The 22,815-nt window shown below is 40.3% G+C and overlaps 2 protein-coding genes across 2 annotated transcripts in view; both read left to right on the top strand.

Moving 5' to 3' along the window:
* Positions 1–1,327: 1,327 nt before the first annotated feature.
* Positions 1,328–6,601, top strand: LOC140679628 (uncharacterized). Its single transcript, XM_072915455.1, has 2 exons — positions 1,328–1,602; positions 5,662–6,601. Exons 1-2 carry the CDS (start codon positions 1,497–1,499, stop codon positions 6,543–6,545), a joined length of 990 nt encoding a protein of 329 aa, XP_072771556.1. The 5' UTR covers positions 1,328–1,496; the 3' UTR covers positions 6,546–6,601.
* Positions 6,602–10,114: 3,513 nt separating this feature from the next.
* Positions 10,115–22,815, top strand: part of LOC133619321 (uncharacterized) — a 60,401-nt gene continuing 47,700 nt past the window's right edge. The window contains exons 1-2 of the mRNA XM_061980292.2: positions 10,115–10,379; positions 17,868–19,540. Of these exons, the coding sequence (XP_061836276.1) occupies positions 10,274–10,379; positions 17,868–18,844 (1,083 nt within the window). The 5' untranslated portion in view covers positions 10,115–10,273 and the 3' untranslated portion in view covers positions 18,845–19,540. Of the gene's footprint in view, positions 10,380–17,867 lie in introns of the transcript that reaches the window.

The raw sequence follows: 22,815 nt of genomic DNA, 5'->3' as shown, positions 1-22,815 counted from the left end.
GAAACACTGAGATTAAGTCTAAGTTCATTGTGTTCTTCAAGGTGTTTTTGAAAATGCACCATTTTTTCCCCTCTAAATTTTCAACTAACTTGAATTGTTTTGTCAAGAGGATTATTTGTGATATGTACATTTTCAGAATGTGCTTGTTCTATTTTGGGCCAAAGTAAAATAAAGAAAACAATCTGAAGTTGTCGTAATTGTATTTTTAAGTTATCATTCCATGATTTTACCCGTCCCGCCCACGTGGAAATAGATTTTCCTCCATGTGGCCCCTGAGCTAAAATGAGTGTGACGCCCCTGCTGTAATGTGACTCGTGTGAGCAGGTTACTGTATAAACACATTTTGTTATAAGTTATAAAAATGTGTTCAGTTCTCAGAGACACATCAATGTCAGGCTGACAATCGCTCTTCCGCTTTCTCCAAACACGAGAACAAAGCAGCTCCTACTGACTTGTGATTGGTCAGACCGTGCCCATCTTAATCACATGGCTAATTTCAATATAATAAATTGCGATGTAACACAATTGAATATCTTATATGCTCAGACAGTAATGTGTTTATATAAGTTTAGATTGTGTTATGATGTTTGTAATGGGGAAAGACGTTAATGTGTCTTGTTTTCATGTTTGCATTTAAGATAGTTGACATTTAGCATGATAGCTGTTAACTGGCGATTAGTGATGTTAAGTGCCTAAGATGGTAGTTATTGATTAGCAGTGTGATGAGGGCTTTCTGCTGGTGAGTGATTAGCACTACAGTTAGAGCCACCTATCGCTAGGTAGAAATGAGCAGTTTCACCAACATTTTTATGTGAAACCATATTACTAACTGTCTGGTGTTTTACAGGATTCATGGAAGTTTATTGTCATACCAGCACACGATACACATGAGATGGCACACAATTTAGTAGCACGTGAACAATAGGATTGGTCCTGGTGGAGATCTACACTCTTAGTGCTTTTCTTCTTTATTCAGAGTAATCATTTGACTTTCTAAAGGTTTTTAACTAAAACAACTAAGTGGGTTGAAAAATATTTCTGTGTTTCTTGTAGTATTTAAAATGTAAGATTTTTTTTCCTCGATGTATGACCTTTTTCTGGTTTGAACAACAGCCATAGAAAAAGTCTGTGCACGTGCTTGTATATATATATTTTTTATTTTCAAAGAGTAGTTGTCCATTATTTGATGTTAGATACTTTTGCTAACAATTGTTTAAAAAACAAGATTAAAATACCTTTATTTTGAAAAACAACTGATGTCGAGTATGAAACGGAAGTTGCTGTTTTATAGCGCATGCGCAAATGTACTTGATGCCAAGCAAAAAGACAAAGACCGCATTCTATTTGTTCGGAGAATTTTCGAATTCATGATCTTAAAGTCATATGATTCACAGCAAATATAGCAACAAATATCTCAATTGGTATTTTCCAAAGCCACGAAACGTGCATTGAGTTTGGAGCGATATGTGAAGTGAAGATTGAAGACGTGATAGAAGATGGACGACTACTGCTATGCTAAGATGGCGACGTCCGCTAAAAGAGAACATGAAAGAGAATCAACTTCCAGCAAATCACCAACGGAGATAAAGACGAAAGATGAAGGTGAGTCAGTTGAAGTTTTTTCATTGGAAAATTAGTTCAAGCCCTTAAAAAAGAGACCTTTGTAAAGAAAGAGCCGCCATGATTGTTAGCTTGAAGAAGGCAGTGGAGTTCACATCAGAGGAGATGAAAGAATGCAAAAGTCAAATTTAGAAACTAAAAGCTAAACAACAACTCTGTTAGGCTCGTTTGGTGTGTTTTTATATTCATCATGTGTGGTCTTGAGGTGAGGTGAGTATTTAGTCACATTTAACAAAGTCTCTGTACAGTTTGTCGTGTCGTCAAGTAACAGAAAAGAATGGACGTGTTCAATTTCAATGAATTGGAATCCAGTGTGCTGTGGGGCCTTATTGTAGTGAATCACACCTGAGCCATCATGAATTAATCAAATCTTTAATAAACATGTGAAAGAACATTTTACATCAATCAATCTAGGGATCTAGATATCTGGTCAGGACGCTCTTTTGCTTTCACCTTCATTGTCCATTAGTTTTGGTGACTTTAAATACTCTGGACCTAGACGTTGAGTCGGCGACATACATGGCGGACAATAACTGATACAGTCTGCTTTGCCAGGCCAAAAGCATTCACCGTTTTCCGTAGTCTTCCCTCGACGCTACCTTTTTTATCACATCCACGGGAGCCCGCATTCTCGTTGTCTCTCCTTTGACAAATGGACAAAGTTTTTCGGTAAGTAGAATCACAGCTGACCCGGACATTCGAATGTTCTCTTGTCGTTTGAGAAGTGTTGTATCCCAAATAGCTGCAATCGCTTTCTCTTTACCTTTTAAAGGGGAACATTATCACAATTTCAGAAGGGTTAAAACCATTAAAAATCAGTTCCCAATGGCTTATTTTATTTTTCGAAGTTTTTTTGTAAATTTTACCCATCACGCAATATCCCTAAAAAAAAGCTTCAAAGTGCCTGATTTTAACCATCGTTATAAACACCCGTCCATTTTCCTGTGACGTCACATAGTGAAGCCAACACAAACAAACATGGCGGAAAGAACAGCAAGCTATAGCGACATTAGCTCGGATTCAGACTCGGATTTCAGCGGCTTAAGCGATTCAACAGATTACGCATGTATTGAAACGGATGGTTGTAGTGTGGAGGCAGGTAGCGAAAACGAAATTGAAGAAGAAACTGAAGCTATTGAGCCATATCGGTTTGAACCGTATGCAAGCGAAACCGACGAAAACGACACGACAGCCAGCGACACGCGAGAAAGCGAGGACGAATTCGGCGATCGCCTTCTAACCAACGATTGGTATGTGTTTGTTTGGCATTAAAGGAAACTAACAACTATGAACTAGGTTTACAGCATATGAAATACATTTGGCAACAACATGCACTTTGAGAGTGCAGACAGCCCAGTTTTCATCAATTAATATATTCTGTAGACATACCCTCATGTCAGCAGGCCAGGGAAGCTAGGGTCGATATTCTTCTCTTGATCATCTTCGGTGGCATAAGGGACGGTGTGAGCCAAGACATCCAGGGGGTTTAGCTCGCTCGTCTGCGGGAACAAACTGCCGCCATTGCTTGCCGTGCTACCGAGGTCCTTTGTCCCTGAATTGCTCACACACTCCGGCAGATTCAATGGGGGTCTGGCGGCAGATTTCTTTGACTTTATCGTTGGAAATGCATCTGCTTTGAGTGTCGCAGGATATCCACACATTCTTGCCATCTCTGTCGTAGGTAAAGTGTGCAGAACAAACGTCCAATTTCTTGCCACTTTCGCATCTTTGGGCCACTGGTGCAACTTGAATCCGTCCCTGTTCGTGTTGTTACACCCTCCGACAACACACCGACGAGGCATGATGTCTCCAAGGTACGGAAAACAGTCGAAAAAACGGAAAATAACAAAGCTGATTTGACTCGGTGTTTGTAATGTGTTTGAGAAAATGGCGGATTGCTTCCCGATGTGACGTCACGTTGTGACGTCATCGCTCCGAGAGCGAATAATAGAAAGGCGTTTAATTCGCCAAAATTCACCCATTTACAGTTCGGAAATCGGTTAAAAAAAAATATGGTCTTTTTTCTGCAACATCAAGGTATATATTGACGCTTACATAGGTCTGGTGATAATGTTCCCCTTTAACAGAAATTATCTCCTGTCTGCAGGACTAAAGGGACAATTACACAAATATGCAAACCTTCAGAACAGTGGTACTGTTTTTACGTTTTCAAATGAATAAATAATGGTGTTATTTATCGTGATTCCAAAATCACTCCAAATGATTGTGATTATTATGTTTTGCCATAATTGTCCAGCCCTAGACGAGGTATCAGCAAGGACTTCATGATAAACTATGTATCACGATACTTGAGTCACGATACAATAGTCTATTGTAATATTGTGACATGGAGTTTTACTGCCGTTTTTACAAAGTTACTGAAAAATAAAAAAAAAACAGCTTAAAATATATGTTGTATATAAGTACACTAGATGACAGTTATTATTTATTGGACAAACTGAGTCAGAAACAAAGTAATTCCAATGATCATTGTCGTTGTACAGAAAGTGGATCAAATTTATTGCATTTAATATCTAAAAGAGTCCTCTATTTTTTAACTACAGACTTATTTCAGATAGATATTATATTTTTCTCGTTTTGCGATGTATTTCAATATTGACTTTTTCCCCACTGTTAGTTTGTAGTATCCTAATGTCCATCGCAGCAGATGTTTTCTACTTTATGTGATTCTAGCTGAACTTTTCTGAGTCTATGACAAGTCATGTAAACATTGATCCATCATTCTGGCAAGGCACTAAATGAATGGCCATGAAACACTACACACTAGGGTTGTCCCCATACCAATAATTTAGTACCGGTACTAAATGTATAGATACTTTTCCAAATAAAGGGAACTATGAAAAATGTCAATATTGGCTTTATTTTAACAAAAAATCTTACACTACATTAAACACTCACAGTCAAAGAACAATTTTACAAGGTTAAAATATAAATTAAAATGCATTAAACACATTGGGCTTTTCTTGTTGCACTCAAAGAACAAAATACAATTTTCCATATTAAATATAGTCTGCTATAATCAAGGATCAGATTAGAATAGAAATTAAGTTTTACTGAGATATTAAATTATTCATGATTTATGGTTGCAAATATTAGCGCAGTTAAAAGTGCCCAATTAGCAGTCAACTAATGCAAGTGAAATGACTACATTTTGTAACAAATTCCTACAATTTGTGTTTTGTCTTTAATAAATGTGTTTTACCTGCTACATGGCTTATCTGTGTACATTTAACCATAGTTTTGTTTTTAGTTCTTAATTAATACTATTATTAATTAAGTACTAAAAACGAAACTATGGTGTACATTTAACCATAGTTTTGTTTTTAGTTCTTAATTAATACTATTATTAATTAAGTACTAAAAACGAAACTATGGTTAAATGTACACAGATAAGCCATGTAGCAGGTAAAACACATTTATTAAAGACAAACATTTATCCATAGTTTTGTTTTTAGTTCTTAATTAATACTATTATTAATTAAGTACTAAAAACGAAACTATGGTTAAATGTACACAGATAAGCCATGTAGCAGGTAAAACACATTTATTAAAGACAAAACACAAATTGTAGGAATTTGTTACAAAATGTAGTCATTTCACTTGCATTAGTTGACTGCTAATTGGGCACTTTTAACTGCGCTAATATTTGCAACCATGCTACATGGCTTATCTGTGTACATTTATCCATAGTTTTGTTTTTAGTTCTTAATTAATACTATTATTAATTAAGTACTAAAAACGAAACTATGGTTAAATGTACACAGATAAGCCATGTAGCAGGTAAATAGGCCGTCCTTCCGACCAAAGAGCGGAGCTTTATGGACCCAGTGTTACCCCCGACAAAACATGGGCCCTGGAGGTAGTCACCGCCGCACGGCGCCATTCAGATGAAAGAACGGTACCGGTATTTCAATTGATTAGTAACGCAATACTTTATTAGTAGCAGTATACCGTACAACCCTACTACACACACATACAGTACATAGAAGAAAGTGTGTTTTTATTGTTTGTGTCTTGCAGACGTCCAGCAGCTGATCGGTAATCCAGAAGAAGTTTCCCCTCAGTTAGGGGGGAGCTCCACTTTGAAGCAGGAGACTCCACAACCACCCTGCATTAAAAAGGAAGAGGAGGAACTCTGCATCACTCAGGAGGGAGGGTGTCTTCTAGGACGAGAGGAAGCTGATTACACCAAGTTTCCACTGAGTATTCTCTCTGTGAAGACTGACGATGATGAAGAGAAACCACAAGTAGACAACCTCTTAGCTCCACTATCAGATAGTGAGGCTGAAGACGAGGTTGAAGAACCTTTGAGCAGCGATAAAGACTGTGAAGGTGATATGAGGACTCACACTGACAACAAACACTCTGAATGCTCTTCAAAGAAGAGAGGTAAAACATGTTTGAGCTGCTCAGTTTGTGCTAAAAGCTTTACTAAAAAGAGCCATTTTAATGAACACTTGAGAACGCACACAGGAGAAAAACCATTTAACTGTTCGATTTGTGGTAAAAACTTTTGTTCACAGAGCACTTTGACTAAACACATGAGAACACACACAGGTGAAAAACCGTTTAGTTGTTCAATTTGTGGCAAAAGCTTTTCTCGAAATATCAATTTGACTCACCACATGAGAACACACACAGGTGAAAAAACATTTAAGTGTTCTATTTGTGGCAAAAGCTTTTCTGTTAAGAGCAATTTGACTCACCACATGAGAACACACACAGGTGAAAAACCATTTAGTTGTTCAGTTTGTGGCAAAAGCTTTTCTCGAAATATCAATTTGACTCACCACATGAGAACACACACGGGTGAAAAAACATTTAAGTGTTCAGTTTGTGGCAAAAGCTTTTCTGTTAAGAGCAATTTGACTCAACACATGAAAACACACACTGGAGAAAAATAATTTAGTTGTTCAGTTTGCAGTAAAAGCTTTTCTGTTCAGAGCAGTTTGATTGAACACATGAGAACACACCCTGGAGAAAAAAACATTTAGTTGTTCAGTGTGCTTTAAAAGGTTCCCACATAATGCAGACGCAGTAAAGCACATAAGAACACACAAGGGAAAATAACCAATTAGCTGTTTAGTTTGTGGTATGTTGCTCATATGTGGCGACATCCACCCTACCCAGGACCTCCGCAGTGCTTCTTTCACAAATATCTGAGGTATTCATACAAACTTGGATTATTTGAAGCATAATCTTATCTACTCATGACCCCATGTCTACACTGTATCTGAAACCTTCCTGAACAGTAAGATAGATGATGCTTCAAGTGCTTGGTTACTCCTTCTTCAGTCCAGGGACCTGGGGCCTCATGTGTCAAGTTTGTGCACGCTCAAAAACCTGCACTACACCCTTTTTCACTGCAAAGTTGAGATGTATCAAAACTGATGTTGATGCATAAGTGATGCTGGGTAACTGTTTGCATAACAAACTGCCAACTTTTACTCCTCAGACTGAGTGATGTGCACATCAGAGACATATGAACAATTAACCCCCAACATCCACAACCCAACCCCCACCTCCCTCGACATTCGGGCATAACAGGTTCAATCCGGCCCGCCAGATGAATTTGCAAAGAGTAAAAGTCAGCTGCATTTTTTAATGAAAGAAACTGCTGTTCTAAATGTGTCCACTGGATGTCGCAATAGCAATTCTGTTAGGCAAGCAAATAGTTTATACCGGGGCGAGCCCAAAATTTTTAAATAATGTATGAGGGAAAAACGGAAAATGTAGATTTTGGTCCGGCCCTCACTGACTTGGGACCATTGCAAAAGTATGTGCGTCCCAAAGTCATAGACAGCGATTTTAAACTTGACAAACAAGTCAATGGCGTTTTAAAATCGTGTTTTTATCATCCTCGTCTTTTAGCAAAGGTAAAACCGTTTTTATCTTTTAACCTTTTTGAACAAGTTGTGCATGCTTTTATTTCAAGTGGCCTGGACTACTGCAATGCACTTTATGCTGGCATTAGCCAAAAAGCTCTCTCCCGGTTGCAGTTAGTCCAGAATGCGGCAGCACGACTTTTAACAGGGGCCAGGAAACGCGAGCATACAACCCCAATTCTTCAGAGTTTGCACTGGCTCCTTGTTCATCTTAGAATTGATTTTAAAACCTTGCTGTTTGTTTTTAAAGCTTTACATGGACTGGCACCTCGGTATATCTCGGACCTCACCCAAATTTACAATCCTGCGCGCGCCCTGAGGTCCGAGAGCTAGCTCCAGCTCGTAGTGCCCAAGACCAGACTTACAACCAGGGGAGACAGGGCCTTCTCTGTGGTCGGCCCTAAGCTCTGGAACACTCTGCTCCTCCATGTTAAAACTGCTCCCACAGTGGACTGTTTTAAGTCTCGTCTTAAGACCCACTTTTATTCTTTGGCTTTTAACACTACGTGAGTTGTGTGGTCCTCTGTTGTCCTCTGTGTTTTTTAAATTTAGATTTCTATTTACTGTTTTAATTGGTTTTAATTTTTTTAAATAACTTCCGCCCGATTGTAGCTGAGATAGGCTCCAGCGCCCCCGCGACCCCAAAGGGAATAAGCGGTAGAAAATGGATGGATGGATGGAATTTTTGATCATATTTTATTTATATATATATATATATATTTTTTGTATATGTATTTATTTTTAGTGGAGCTAAGGATAATATTTTAATATTGTTTTTTGATATTGTTGTGCAGCGCTTTGGAAACATTTTGTTGTTTAAATGTGCTACATAAATAAAGTGGATTGGATTGAGCAAGTATACCAAGCAAGAGGTACACAGTAAAGCGGGGCTGTGACTCCTCCCCCTCCACCCAACGTAAAACAGGAGTAAAATAAGCAATCAGTAACCCCACTTAAAATGCAGCATGAGACACTGCACACTGATATAGTTCTGTGAAAATGATTGTCTTCTGTGCAAATGTAAAGAAAGTGAACAGTGTGTGATTTACTGCAATACTGTCAGTCTTTGAACTTTTTATTTGTGCTTTGTTGAAATTGTTCACACATTGCACTGCTTTTATTTTTCTATCAATACACATTATGTCTAGAAGACAGGAAGTAACTCAACACTCTTGAATAGTTTCTACCTCAGTTTGTATGGTTTGTTGAGTTAGCACAGGATTAATATGTGGAAATGACAAATGAGGTAGTTGATACGGTACTTAGAATAGTTTTTATTCATGCTTTATTTTGTTTTTTGTTCAATCCTAGATGGGTTATGACTTAAAGTTTAATAGAAACACTGAGATTAAGTCTAAGTTCATTTTTTCCCCCTCTAAATGTTTAACTAACTGGAAGTGTTTTGTCAAGAGGATTATTTGTGATATGTACATTTTCAGAATGTGCTTGTTCTATTTTGGGCCGTAATAAAATAAAGAAAACAATCTGAAGTTAACTAAAATGAGTGTGACACCCTTGCTGTAATCTGACTCATGTGAGCAGGTTACTGTATAAACACATTTTGTTATAAGTTATAAAAATGTGTTCAGTTCTCAGAGACACATCAATGTCAGGCTGACAATCGCTCTTCCGCTTTCTCCAAACATGAGAACAAAGCAGCTCCTACTGACTTGTGATTGGTCAGACCGTGCCCATCTTAATCACATGGCTAATTTCAATGTAATAAATTGCGATGTAACACAATTGAATATCTTATATGCTCAGACAGTAATGTGTTTATATAAGTTTAGATTGTGTTATGATGTTTGTAAAGGGGAAAGACGTTAATGTGTCTTGTTTTCATGTTTGCATTTAAGATAGTTGACATTTATCATGATAGCTGTTAACTGGCGATTAGTGATGTTAAGTGCCTAAGATGGTAGTTATTGATTAGCAGTGTGATGAGGGCTTTCTGCTGGTGAGTGATTAGCACTACAGTTAGAGCCACCTATCGCTAGGTAGAAATGAGCAGTTTCACCAACATTTTTATGTGAAACCATATTACTAACTGTCTGGTGTTTTACAGGATTCATGGAAGTTTATTGTCATACCAGCACACGATACACATGAGATGGCACACAATTTAGTAGCACGTGAACAATAGGATTGGTCCTGGTGGAGATCTACACTCTTAGTGCTTTTCTTCTTTATTCAGAGTAATGATTTGACTTTCTAAAGGTTTTTAACTAAAACAACTAAGTAGGTTGAAAAATATTTCTGTGTTTCTTGTAGTATTTCAAATTTATGATTTTTTTCTTCGATGTATGCCCTTTTTCATCAAAAATGTTTTGGACACGTGCTTGTGTATATATGTGTGTGTGTATATATATATATATATATATATATATATATATATATATATAAATATATATATATATATATATATATATATATAACATTTATTTTCAAAGAGTATTTGTCGATTATTTGATGTTAGATACAAGATTAAAATGTTTTTATTTTGAAATTAACTGCTCTGGTGTGGGAAACGGAAGTTGCTGGCATACAGCGCATGCGCAAATGTACTTGAAGCCAAGCAAAAAGACCAAGACCGCATGCTATGGTTGTTCGGAGAATTCACGATCTTAAAGTCATATGATCCACAGCAAATTTAGCAACAAATATCTCAATTGGTATTTTCCAAAGCCACGAAACGTGCATTGAGTTTGGAGCGATATCTGAAGTGAAGATTGAAGACGTGATAGAAGATGGACGACTACTGCTATGCTAAGATGGCGACGTCCGCTAAAAGAGAACATGAAAGAGAATCAACTTCCAGCAAATCACCAACGGAGATAAAGACGAAAGATGAAGGTGAGTGACTTGAAAACTATCATGAGCCCCGAATTGAGTATTCATGAGAAATGAGCCGACCTTGTTGAAGAATGTAAAGAAAGAGCCGCCATGATTGTTAGCTTGAAGAAGGCAGTGGAGTTCACATCAGAGGAGATGAAAGAATGCAAAAGTCAAATTTAGAAACTAAAAGCAAAACAAAAACCCTGTTAGGCTCGTTTGGTGTGTTTTTATATTCATCATGTCGTGGTTTTGAGGTAAGTCATACTTGCCAAGCCTCCCGAATTTTCCGGGAGACTCCCGAAAGTCTCCTGGGACAATCTTTCTCCCGAAAATCTCCCGATTTCCGGCCGGACAACTATATTGGTAGCGTACCTTAAAGGCACTACCTTTAGCGTCGTCTCTCACCTGAAAAGGAGACTATTATATATGTCTCCGTTATCCATAGGTTCATCTGTAACCCATAAAGTAGGCAGGCATGGAGCTATTTCTCAGCGTGTTTATTCCAGCCGGCACGTTAATACTGTAGCGGCTGGCTACAGGGTGTTAGCCAATGACTTTGGCTGGGGGGCGGGACTTCCGGGAGAGATAGGGAAGTGACGTTGTTAATAGGAAGTGGGTGTTCGAGTTTTGCCGGGAAAAGGGATGGACACACATTGGAGCTGTTGTGTGGTTGAATTGCATCTTGTGCAATAAAGACAAGACAAACAAAGAAGTCGTATGAGCCTACATTCCTGGGATTATTACAATACACTGACACGGATTCAGAAATCGCTCGCCAGTACTCAAATGGTAGAACAAAAAGCTACTCAAATAGTGAAAGGTAAGGTTTTTTTTTTTTTAAGTAAGCAGCAAGTACAGTACAGTTAGTAGAACAACTGTGTTTTCAATACTGTTTACTGGACTATATATATGTATATATATATATATATATATATATATATATATATATATATATATATATATATATATATATATATATATATTATAAGAAATACTTTAATTTCAGTGAATTCTAGCTTAACCCCGGCCCCGCCCACCCCCATCCCCCCAATCTCCCGAATTTGAAAGTCTCAAGGTTGGCAAGTATGAGGTAAGGAGTATTTTGTCACATTTAACAAAGTCTCTGTACAGTTTTTCGTGTCAAGTAACAGAAAAGAATGGACGTGTTCAAGTCGCGAAGCCAGCTAAGGTTATCCAGGGTATATCCCACCTAACCTTATCCTTGTCCACACACACACAATGCCACCGTTTAAGACCCCCTCCCTTCCCCGTCCGTCCGCCGGCGCAACGCAGCCTAGTACGCATGCGCGGAAAAATGCGCCCGTCATAGTCACCTCTAACCTGGAAGTGTATCCTTACCCTGTGTTTCAATGCAGACTATTGCCACATTTCTTTGAACAGTAAACCTTGCTTGCCTCACCATCAGCAGCTGTTAGACTATTGTAGTGAATCACACCTGAGCCATCATACATGAATCATATCTTTAATGGACGTGTGAAAGTAAACAATGTGATAAAGAACATTTTACAACAATCAATCTAGAGATCTAGATATCTGGTCAGGACACTGTGCTCGTATGCTCAACTTGGCGGTCGTACTTGACGGCCACAACCACTTCATGGCTTCACAATAGTTATGGATTACAAAACTAGACGTTGAGTTATCGCTCGACATACATCGCAGATAATAACTGGTAGTCTGCTTTGCCAGTCCAAATGCATTCACTGTTTGTCGTAGTCTTGAGGAGTGTTAATAGCATGGTGGATGTGTGGAGGTTGTGCCCTGTGGAAATAATAATTAAAGTGACCAAGTTGTAACTAATCGACGGCCTCGTCCTTCCAACCAAAGAGCGGAGCTTTATGGACCCAGTGTTACCCCCGACAAAACATGGGCCCTGGAGGGAACGTCTCCCCTGCGCTCCCCGACCATGGTCTGGGAGCCGACTAACAGGAAAAGTGTCAAGCAACCCTTGCAGAGCGGCGGCTCCCTGTTTAAAGAGTTTTTTTTTTGATTGATTGAAACTTTTATTAGTAGGTTGCACAGTGAAGTACATATTCCGTACAATTGACCACTAAATGGTAACACCCGAATAAGTTTTTCAACTTGTTTAAGTCGGGGTCCATGTAATCAATTCATGCTACAAATACAAACCCAGTTTCCATATGAGTTGGGAAATTGTGTTAGATGTAAATATAAACAGAATACAATGATTTGCAAATCCTTTTCAACCCATATTCAGTTGAATGCACTACAAAGACAACATATTTGATGTTCAAACTCATAAACTCTTTTATTTTTTTTTGCAAATAATTAACTAAGAATTTCATGGCTGCAACACGTGCCAAAGTAGTTGGGAAAGGGCATGTTCACCACTGTGTTACATGGCCTTTCCTTTTAACAATACTCAGTAAACGTTTGGGAACTGAAGAGACACATTTTTTAAGCTTCTTGGTGGAATTCTTTCCCATTCTTGCTTGATGTACAGCTTAAGTTGTTCAACAGTCGGGGGGTTTCCGTTGTGGTATTTTAGGCTTCATAATGCGCCACACATTTCCAATGGGAGACAGGTCTGGACTACAGGCAGGCCAGTCTAGTACCCGCACTCTTTTACTATGAAGCCACGTTGATGTAACACGTGGCTTGGCATTGTCTTGCTGAAATAAGCAGGGGCGTCCATGGTAACGTTGCGTGGATGGCTCACTGTGACAACAGCAGAGGTACGTACAGTTCTGAGGAAAACAAACCCACGGAAGGCAGCCGGCCCAGACAACATCCCTGGCCAGGCCCTCAGAGTGTGTTCATCAGAGCTGGCTGACGTACTTGCTGACATATACAACTTGTCACTAGCACAAGCTGTTGTGCCCACCTGCTTCAAGACCACCACCATCGTGCCCCTGCCAAAGAAAAACACTGTGACCTGTCTGAATGACTATCGCCCTTTTGCACTCACCCCAATAGTGATGAAGTGCTTCGAGAGGATAGTCATGTCACACATCAAGAAGACCATCCCAGACACACTGGACCCTCTACAGTTTGCCTACCGGCAGAACCGGTCCACTGAGGATGCGGTCAACACCGTCATCTACAACACCCTCACCCACTTAGAGGGCAAGGACACCTATGCCACTATTCATTGACTACAGCTCTGCCTTTAACACGGTCATCCCACAAAAACTCACTTCTAAACTCCTCACTGTTGGTCTAACACCAACTCTCTGTGACTGGGTCCTGAACTTTCTCACAAACCGGCCTCCAGTCAGTCAGAATAGGCAACCAGACATCAGGCACAAAGGTTCTAAGCACAGGGCTGCGTGCTGAGCCCCCCCTATTGTATAACCCTCAGAACAATACCAGTATCATCAAGTTTGCAGATGATACTACGGTCGTCGGACTGATCACCAGGGGAGCTGAGGCAGCATACAGAAGGGAGGTAGCGGAACTGGTGGCCTGGTGTCAGGATAATAATCTCTCCTTGAACACAGACAAGACCAAGGAGATGATTTTTGACCCACGGAGAAGGAGTACACACTACACACCTCTGTACATAGGGGGGACAGAGGTAGACAGGGTGAAAACCTTTAAATTCCTCGGGACCCACATCAGCGAGAACCTCACCTGGGATCACAAAACCCAACAAACAATAAAGAAAGCCCAGCAGCGACTGTACTTCCTAAGAAGGCTGAGAAAATTTTGCATGCCATCCAAAATTCTCAGCAACTTCTATAGAAGTACGGTTGAGAGTGTCCTTGCCAGCTCAATCGCGGTCTGGTATGGAAACTGCACTGCTAAGGACAGGAAGGCACTCCAGCGAGTGATTAAAACTGCTCAGTACATATCAGGAGCAGCCTTCCCCTCACTACAGGACATGTACTCTACCAGGGCCACCAGGAGAGCACACAACATCATAAAGGACAGTACACACCCCCAGCACAGTCTCTTCAGCCTCCTACCTTCAGGCAGACGATACAGGAGACTGACAAACAGTTTCTACTCACAGGCCATCAGGCTTGTGAATGCTAACATGTGAATGCTAGCCCCCCCCCCCCCCCCCCCCCCCCCCCCCGTTTTACTACCATGACCACCCCCCAAACTGTGAACTGTCAATCAGAATGTGCAATAATGTTATCTTACTTACTGTGCCTTGTATACACATTTTCATTTTTATTTTAGCTAAGTACCGTGTGACTTGTTGAAGGGTGGACTAGCAAAGTAAGATTTTCATTGTACGGCAAACTGTCTGTTTAACTGTGCATATGCCAATAAACAATCTTCAATCTTGAATCAACTGTAGTTACTAACAGTGGGTTTCTGAAGTTTTCCTGAGCCAATGTGGTGATATCCTTTACACACTGATGTCGCTTGTTGATGCAGTACAGCCTGAGGGATCGAAGGTCACGGGCTTAGCTGCTTACGTGCAGTGAGTTCTCCAAATTCTCTGAACCCTTTGATGATATTACGGACCGTAGATGGTGGAATCCCTAAATTCCTTGCAATAGCTGGTTGAGAGAGGGTTTTCTTAAACTGTTCAACAATTTGCTCACGCATTTGTTGTAAAAGTGGTGACCCTCGCCCCATCCTTGTTTGTGAATGACTGAGCATTTCATGGAATCTACTTTTATACCCAATCATGGCACCCACCTGTTCCCAATTTGTCTGTTCACCTGTGGAATGTTCCAAATAAGTGTTTAATGAGCATTCCTCAACTTTATCAGTATTTATTGCCACCTTTCCCAACTTCTTTGTCACGTGTTGCTAGCATCAAATTCTAAAGTTAATGATTATTTGCACAAAAAAAATGTTTATCAGTTTGAACATCAAATATGTTTTCTTTGTAGCATATTCAACTGAATATGGGTTGAAAAGGATTTGCAAATCATTGTATTCCGTTTATATTTACATCTAACACAATTTCCCAACTCATATGGGAACGGGGTTTGTATATACCAGGGGTCGGCAACCTTTACCAGTCAGAGAGCCATTTTGACCAATTTCACAAATTAAAGAAAACAATGGGAGCCACAAAAAAATTTTGAATTTTAAAATGTAATAACACTGCATACAAAATTTTATTTTTTGCTTTGTGCTATGTATAAACCAAGGGTCTCAGACACGCGGCCCACACCTTAAAATGAAAATTTAATGTTATATGAATTATATGAATGAATTATATGAATGGCGCTTGGCAGCGTCATGCTTGTCAACCCTCCCGATTTTTCCGGCAGACTACGAATTTCAAGGCAACTGTTCTCTCGAACGTGCCGTGATGGTTCAGCATTTAGCGCCCACTACAACCAGTGTGCCGGCCCAGCCGCACGTTGTATGAGGCTTCTGCTTGCTCACGTAAGTGACAGCAAGGCATACTTGCTCAACAACCACACAGGTTACACTGACGGTGGCGGTATAAAAAAAAACTTTAACACTCTTACTAATAATGCGCCACACTGTGAACCCACACCAAACAAGAATGACAAACACATTTCGGGAGAACATCTGCACCGTAACACAACAGAACAAATACCCCGAATCTCATGCAGCCCTAACTCTTCCGGGCTACATTATACACCCCCGCTACCAAACCCCGCCCACCTCAACCGACGCACAGAGGGGGGGGGGGGGGGGGGGTTGATGTGTGAGGGAGCAGGGTTGGGGTGGGGGCGGGGTTTGGTGGTAGCAGGGGTGTACAATGTAGCCCGAAAGAGTCAGGGCTGCATGGGATTCTGGGTATTTGTTCTGTTGTGTTTATGTTGTGTTAAGGTGCAGATGTTCTCCCGAAATGTGTTTGTCATTCTTGTTTGGTTTTGGTTCAAAGTGTGGCGCATTATTAGTAAGAGTGTTAAAGTTGTTTTATATGGCCACCGTCAGTGTAACCTGTGTGGCTGTTGAGCAAGTATGCCTTGCTGTCACTTACGTGTGCAAGCAGTAAAAGTTAAAGTTAAAGTACCAATGATTGTCACACACACACTAGGTGTGGCGAAATTATTCTCTGCATTTGACCCATCACCCTTGATCACCCCCTGGGAGGTGAGGGGAGCAGTAGGCAAAAGCGGTGGCCGCGCCCGGGAATCATTTTTGGTGATTTAACCCCCAATTCCAACCCTAGTAGATGCATATAACAAGGGGCTGGGCTGGCACGCTGTTTATACAGATTGTAGAGGGCGCTAAATGCTGTACCATCATGGCACGCCCTTATTATTATTGTAAGGGTGAAAATCGGAGAATATTCATCCCGGGAGTTTTCTGCGAGAGGCACTGAAATCCGGAAGTCTCCCGGGAAAATCGGGGGGGTCGGCAAGTATGCTGCTGAGCCGCATCAGAGTGATCAAAGAGCCGCATGCGGCTCCGGAGCCACGGGTTCCTGACCCCTGGTATATACTATCATCATAACACAGTCATCACACAAGATAATCATCAGAGTATATACATTGAATTATTTACATTATTTACAATCCAGGGGGTGGGATGAGGAGGGTTTGGTTGATAACAACACTTCAGTCATCAACAATTGCATCATCAGAGAAATGGACATTGAAACAGTGTAGGGTAGGTCTGACTTGGTAGGATATGTACAGCGAGCAGAGAACATAGTGAGTTCAGATAGCATAAGAACAAGTATATACATTAGAAATACATTTTGATTATTTACATCTGGTTATTTACAATCCAGGGAGGTAGGATGTGGAAGGGGGAGGGTGTTAGTTTAGGGTTTAAGTTGCCTGGAAGTGTTCTTTTCGTGCGGTTTGGAAGGAGGATAGAGATGCACTTTCTTTTACACCTGTTGGGAGTGCATTCCATATTGATGTGGCATAGAAGGAGAATGAGTTTAGACCTTTTGTTAGATCGGAATCTGGGTTTGACGTGGTTTGTGGAGCTCCCTCTGGTGTTGTGGTTATGGCGGTCATTACGTTAAGGAAGTAGTTTGACGTGTACTTTGGTATCAGGGAGGTGTAGCTCGATGAGGTTTTATCAAATCCGATTGCTCTGAGCGTATCCAACAGTATAGCGTGGTTAACGGTGTCAAAGGCCTTCTGAAGGTCCAGCATGACCATGCCGCAGTATTTGCCCGCGTCCACCTCATGTTTGATGTGGTCGTTCAGATAGAGAAGGCATGTGTCAGTGGAGTGGTTAGTTCTGAAGCCGGATTGGAATTTGTACATGAGTTTATTGTTAGTTTAGAAGCCCAAATACCTCCATATTGCACTTCACGCACCCTCTTTATTAACCAGTAGAATTGTCCTTTGTTGCCTTTCTTCCTCTCCACCATGTTATTGCTTGTATGCACTTTGTGTGTGCGTTTTGACACACTCAACATCATGCGCCTCGGCTCTGTAGTCACCATCATTTCATTCAGATGGAAGGATGGCACCGGTACTTTTCAAAGGTGGTATAGTACCGATTTCAATTGATTAGTACCACGATACTTTATTAGTAGCAGTATACTGTACAACCCTTCTACACACACATACAGTACATAGAAGAAAGTGTGTTTTTGTTGTTTGTGTCTTGCAGACGTCCAGCAGCTGATCTGTAATCCAGAAGGAGTTTCCCCTCAGTTAGGGGGGAGCTCCACTTTGAAGCAGGAGACTCCACAACCACCCTGCATTAAAAAGGAAGAGGAGGAACTCTGCATCACTCAGGAGGGAGAGTGTCTTCTAGGACGAGAGGAAGCTGATTACACCAAGTTACCACTGAATATTATCTTTGTGAAGACTGAAGATGATGAGGAGAAACCACAAGTTGACAACCTCTTAGCTCCACTATCAGATAGTGAGGCTGAAGACGAGGTTGAAGAACCTTTGAGCAGCGATAAAGACTGTGAAGGTGATATAAGGACTCACACTGACAACAAACACTCTGAATGCTCTACACAGAAGAGAGGCAAAACATGTTTGAGTTGCTCAATTTGTGGCAAAAGCTTTTCTCGAAATATCAATTTGACTCACCACATGAGAACACACACAGGTGAAAAACCATTTAATTGTTCAGTTTGTGGCAAACGCTTTTCTGTTAAGAGAAATTTGACTCAACACATGAGAACACACACAGGTGAAAAACCGTTTAGTTGTTCAATTTGTGGCAAAAGCTTTGCTGTTAAGAGAAATTTGACTGAACACATGAGAACACACACAGGTGAAAAACCATTTAAGTGTTCAGTTTGTGGCTCAAGCTTTTCTGTTAAGAGGAATTTGACTCAACACATGAGAACACACACAGGTGAAAAACCATTTAGTTGTTCAGTTTGTGGCAAACGCTTTTCTGTTGAGAGAAATTTGATTGAACACATGAGAACACACACAGGTGAAAAACCATTTAAGTGTTCAGTTTGTGGCAAAAGCTTTTCTGTTAAGAACTTGTTGACTCGACACATGAGAACACACACAGGTGAAAAACCATTTAGTTGTTCAGTTTGTGGCAAAAGCTTTTCTCAAAATAGCCATGTGACTCAACACATGAGAACACACACACAGTTGTCCAGTGTGCTGTAAAAGGTTCCCACATAATGCAGACGCAGTAAAACACATAAGAACACACAAGGGAAAATAACCAGATAGCTGTTTATCTTGTGGTAAGTTGCTCATATGCAGTGTTGGAACTAAAACGCGTTACTGTAACGCCGTTTTTTTCTGCGGTAACTAGTAGTCTAACGCGTTATTTTTTATATTCAGTAACTCAGTTACCGTTACTACATGATGCGTTACTGCGTTATTTTACGTTATTTTTTATGTACAAACCCTGTTTCCATATGAGTTGGGAATTTGTGTTAGATGTAAATATAAACAGAATACAATGATTTGCTAATCATTTTCAACCCATATTCAGTTGAAAATGCTACAAAAACAACATATTTGATGTTCAAACTGATAAAAAAAAATTATTTTGCAAATGATCATTAACTTTAGAATTTGAAGCCAGCAACACGTGACAAAGAATTTGGGAAAGGTGGCAATAAATACTGATAAAGTTGAGGAATGCTCATCAAACACTTATTTGGAACATCCCACAGGTGAACAGGCAAATTGGGAACAGGTGGCTGCCATGATTGGGTATAAAAGTAGATTCCATGAAATGCTCAGTCATTCACAAACAAGGATGGGGCGAGGGTCACCACTTTTGCAACAAATGCGTGAGCAAATTGTTGAACAGTTTAAGAAAACCCTTTCTCAACCAGTTATTGCAAGGAATTTAGGGATTTCACCATCTACGGTCCGTAATATCATCAAAGGGTTCAGAGAATCTGGAGAAATCACTGCACGTAAGCAGCTAAGCCCGTGACCTTTGATCCCTCAGGCTGTACTGCATCAACAAGCGACATCAGTGTGTAAAGGATATCACCACATGGGCTCAGGAACAATTCAGAAACCCACTGTCAGTAACTACAGTTGGTCGCTACATCTGTAAGTGCAAGTTAAAACTCTCCTATGCAAGGGGAAAACCGTTTATCAACAACACCCAGAAACGCCGTCGACTTCGCTAGGCCTGAGCTCATCTAAGATGGACTGATACAAAGTGGAAAAGTGTTCAGTGGTCTGGCGAGTCCACATTTCAAATTGTTTTTGGAAACTGTGGACGTCGTGTCCTTCGGACCAAAGAGGAAAAGAACCATCCGGATTGTTATAGGCGCAAAGTTGAAAAGGCAGCATCTGTGATGGTATGGGGGTGTATTAGTGCCCAAGACATGGGTAACTTACACATCTGTGAAGGCGCCATTAATGCTGAAAGGTACATACAGCTTTTGGAACAATATATGTTGCCATCCAAGCAACGTTACTATGGACGCCCCTGCTTATTTCAGCAAGACAATGCCAAGCCACGTGTTACATCAACGTGGCTTCATAGTAAAAGAGTGCGGGTACCAGACTGGCCTTCCTGTAGTCCAGACTTGTCTCCCATTGAAAATGTGTGGTGCATTATGAAGCCTAAAATACCACAACGGAGACCCCCGGACTGTTGAACAACTTAAGCTGTACATCAAGCAAGAATGGGAAAGAATTCCACCTGAAAAGCTTCAAAAATGTGTCTTCTCAGTTCCCAAACGTTTACTGAGTATTGTTAAAAGGAAAGGCCATGTAACAGAGTGGTGAACATGCCCTTTCCCAACTACTTTGGCACGTGTTGCAGCCATGAAATTCAAAGTTAATTATTATTTGCAAAAAAAAATAAAGTTTATGAGTTTGAACATCAAATATGTTGTCTTTGTAGTGCATTCAACTGAATATGGGTTGAAAAGGATTTGCAAATCATTGTATTCCGTTTATATTTACATCCAACACAATTTCCCAACTCATATGGAAACGGGGTTTGTAGTATCGGCTAGAAACTGAGAAGATCTGAGTGTGTTTTTTTTGGAGCGCTGCAGTGTCGTCCTTCTGATTCTTCCTGTCTCACAAGCGGGAGAAGAGAAAGGCGCGCTGTGTGTGGGTGGGGGCGGGAGGGGGGCGGGGGCATGTCTGTGTTTACTAACAAGACATCATGGCGTAGCAGAAGTCGGGTTCCTAACATGGAGATATTCTCATTGCTTTTCTTTTGTTGAGCACATAGAAATAACATTTTAGTGAAATGTAAGATGTGTCTCGGATCAAAGATCCTATCCTAGCAGTTAAAATATGCAGAAGCAGCTACAAAATCAACATGCTTCGACGAAGCCAGTAAAGAGAGACACGCAGCGGCTGGATTTTAACGGAGGGACTGCTAGCCAGGACAACATTGATAGAGCCATAGCTGCGTATGTGCTGGAAGACATGCAGGCTATTTCTACAGTGGAGTCACCCGCTTTCAGGCAGCTGGACACAGTGGACAGTCAGTACATAAACATGGAAAGCAAGCTAAAGAAGACACTCAAAACTCGGTCTCTGATCATCATTCAGCACTGAAAGTACACACACTCTGTCAATTATTTTATATACTATTTCATTCTAGACTTCTAGAGTGTTTGATTATCACATCACTCTAAATGTATAGACTATAAAGTTCACTAACATAAAGAGGGATCCTAGTGGGCCAGGCCAATATTTCCTTATCTCTAAACTAAAACTGGGGAAATGTGTAGAGTGTTCTGGGCTTCAGTACAGTGTTGATCTCCTGAAGACATGATTTTATTTCACAATTCCTTAAGAGAAAAAAACGCCTGGTTAGGCGTGTGTATAGCAGTATGTGTGCTGTATATAGTGACATGACATATAATCATGTCATGTGTGCCTTCCTTGGGTGAAGGCAGGTTTACAGCTATGTTGTTTTTATGCGGTTTGTTACTTATGTATGTTATGTTGCAGCTATTTAAAACAGTTTTGTCAATTTGTTCTGGCCTGAAATAAATTGGCCCTTTGAAACATATCTTTGTCTTTGTGTGTTGTATGTAGACCACATTGCTTAGCAGAGTTCAGTGATGCAGATGCATGTCAAGTTGATCAACACATTGTATTATTCTCCAGTGCAATAACAGTACTGAAATGACAATAACAGTACTGAAATGAAGGCTAAAAGGGTACTATGCTTGGTTACTCCTTCAGTCCAGGGATCTGGGGCCTCATGTGTCAAGTTTGTGCACGCTCAAATGCCTGCACTACACCCTTTTTCACGGCAAAGTTGAGATGCATCAAAACTGACATTGTGATGCTGGGTAACTGTTTGTATAACCAAGTGCCAACTTTTTCTCCTCAGACTGATCGATGTGCAAATCAGAGACATATGAACAATTAACCCCCAACACCCACTTCCCTCGACATTCGGGCATAACAGGTAGGCAAGCAAATAATTTATACTTGGGCGAGCAAGTATACCAAGCAAGAGGTACACGGTAAAGCGGGGCTGTGACTCCTCCCCCTCCACCCAACATAAAACAGGAGTAAAATAAGCAATCAGTAACCCCACTTAAAATGCAGCATGAGACACTGCACACTGATATAGTTCTGTGAAAATGATTGTCTTCTGTGCAAATGTAAAGAAAGTGAACAGTGTGTGATTTACTGCAATACTGTCAGTCTTTGAACTTTTTATTTGTGCTTTGTTGAAATTGTTCACACATTGCACAGCTTTTATTTTTCTATCAATACACATTATGTCTAGAAGACAGGAAGTAACTCAACACTCTTGAATAGTTTCTACCTCAGTTTGTATGGTTTGTTGAGTTGATACTTAGAATAGTTTTTATTCATGCTTTATTTTGTTTTTTTTCAACTAACTTGAAGTGTTTTGTCAAGATGATTATTTGTGATATGTACATTTTCAGAATGTTCTTGTTCTATTTTGGGCCGAAGTTAAATAAAGAAAACAATCTGAAGTTGTCATAGTCACATTTTTATGTTATCATGCCATGATTTTACCCGTCCCGCCCACGTGGAAATAGATTTTCCTCCATGTGGCCTCTGAGCTAAAATGAGTTTGACACCCCTGCTGTAATGTGACTCATGTGAGCAGGTTACTGTATAAACACATTTTGTTATAAGTTATAAAAATGTGT

This window comes from Nerophis lumbriciformis, linkage group LG20, assembly GCF_033978685.3.
Source record: "Nerophis lumbriciformis linkage group LG20, RoL_Nlum_v2.1, whole genome shotgun sequence".
Classification (NCBI taxonomy): domain Eukaryota; kingdom Metazoa; phylum Chordata; class Actinopteri; order Syngnathiformes; family Syngnathidae; genus Nerophis; species Nerophis lumbriciformis.
The sequence above is the reverse complement of the archived record's forward strand: the minus strand, read 5'-3'. Positions and strand labels throughout refer to the sequence as shown.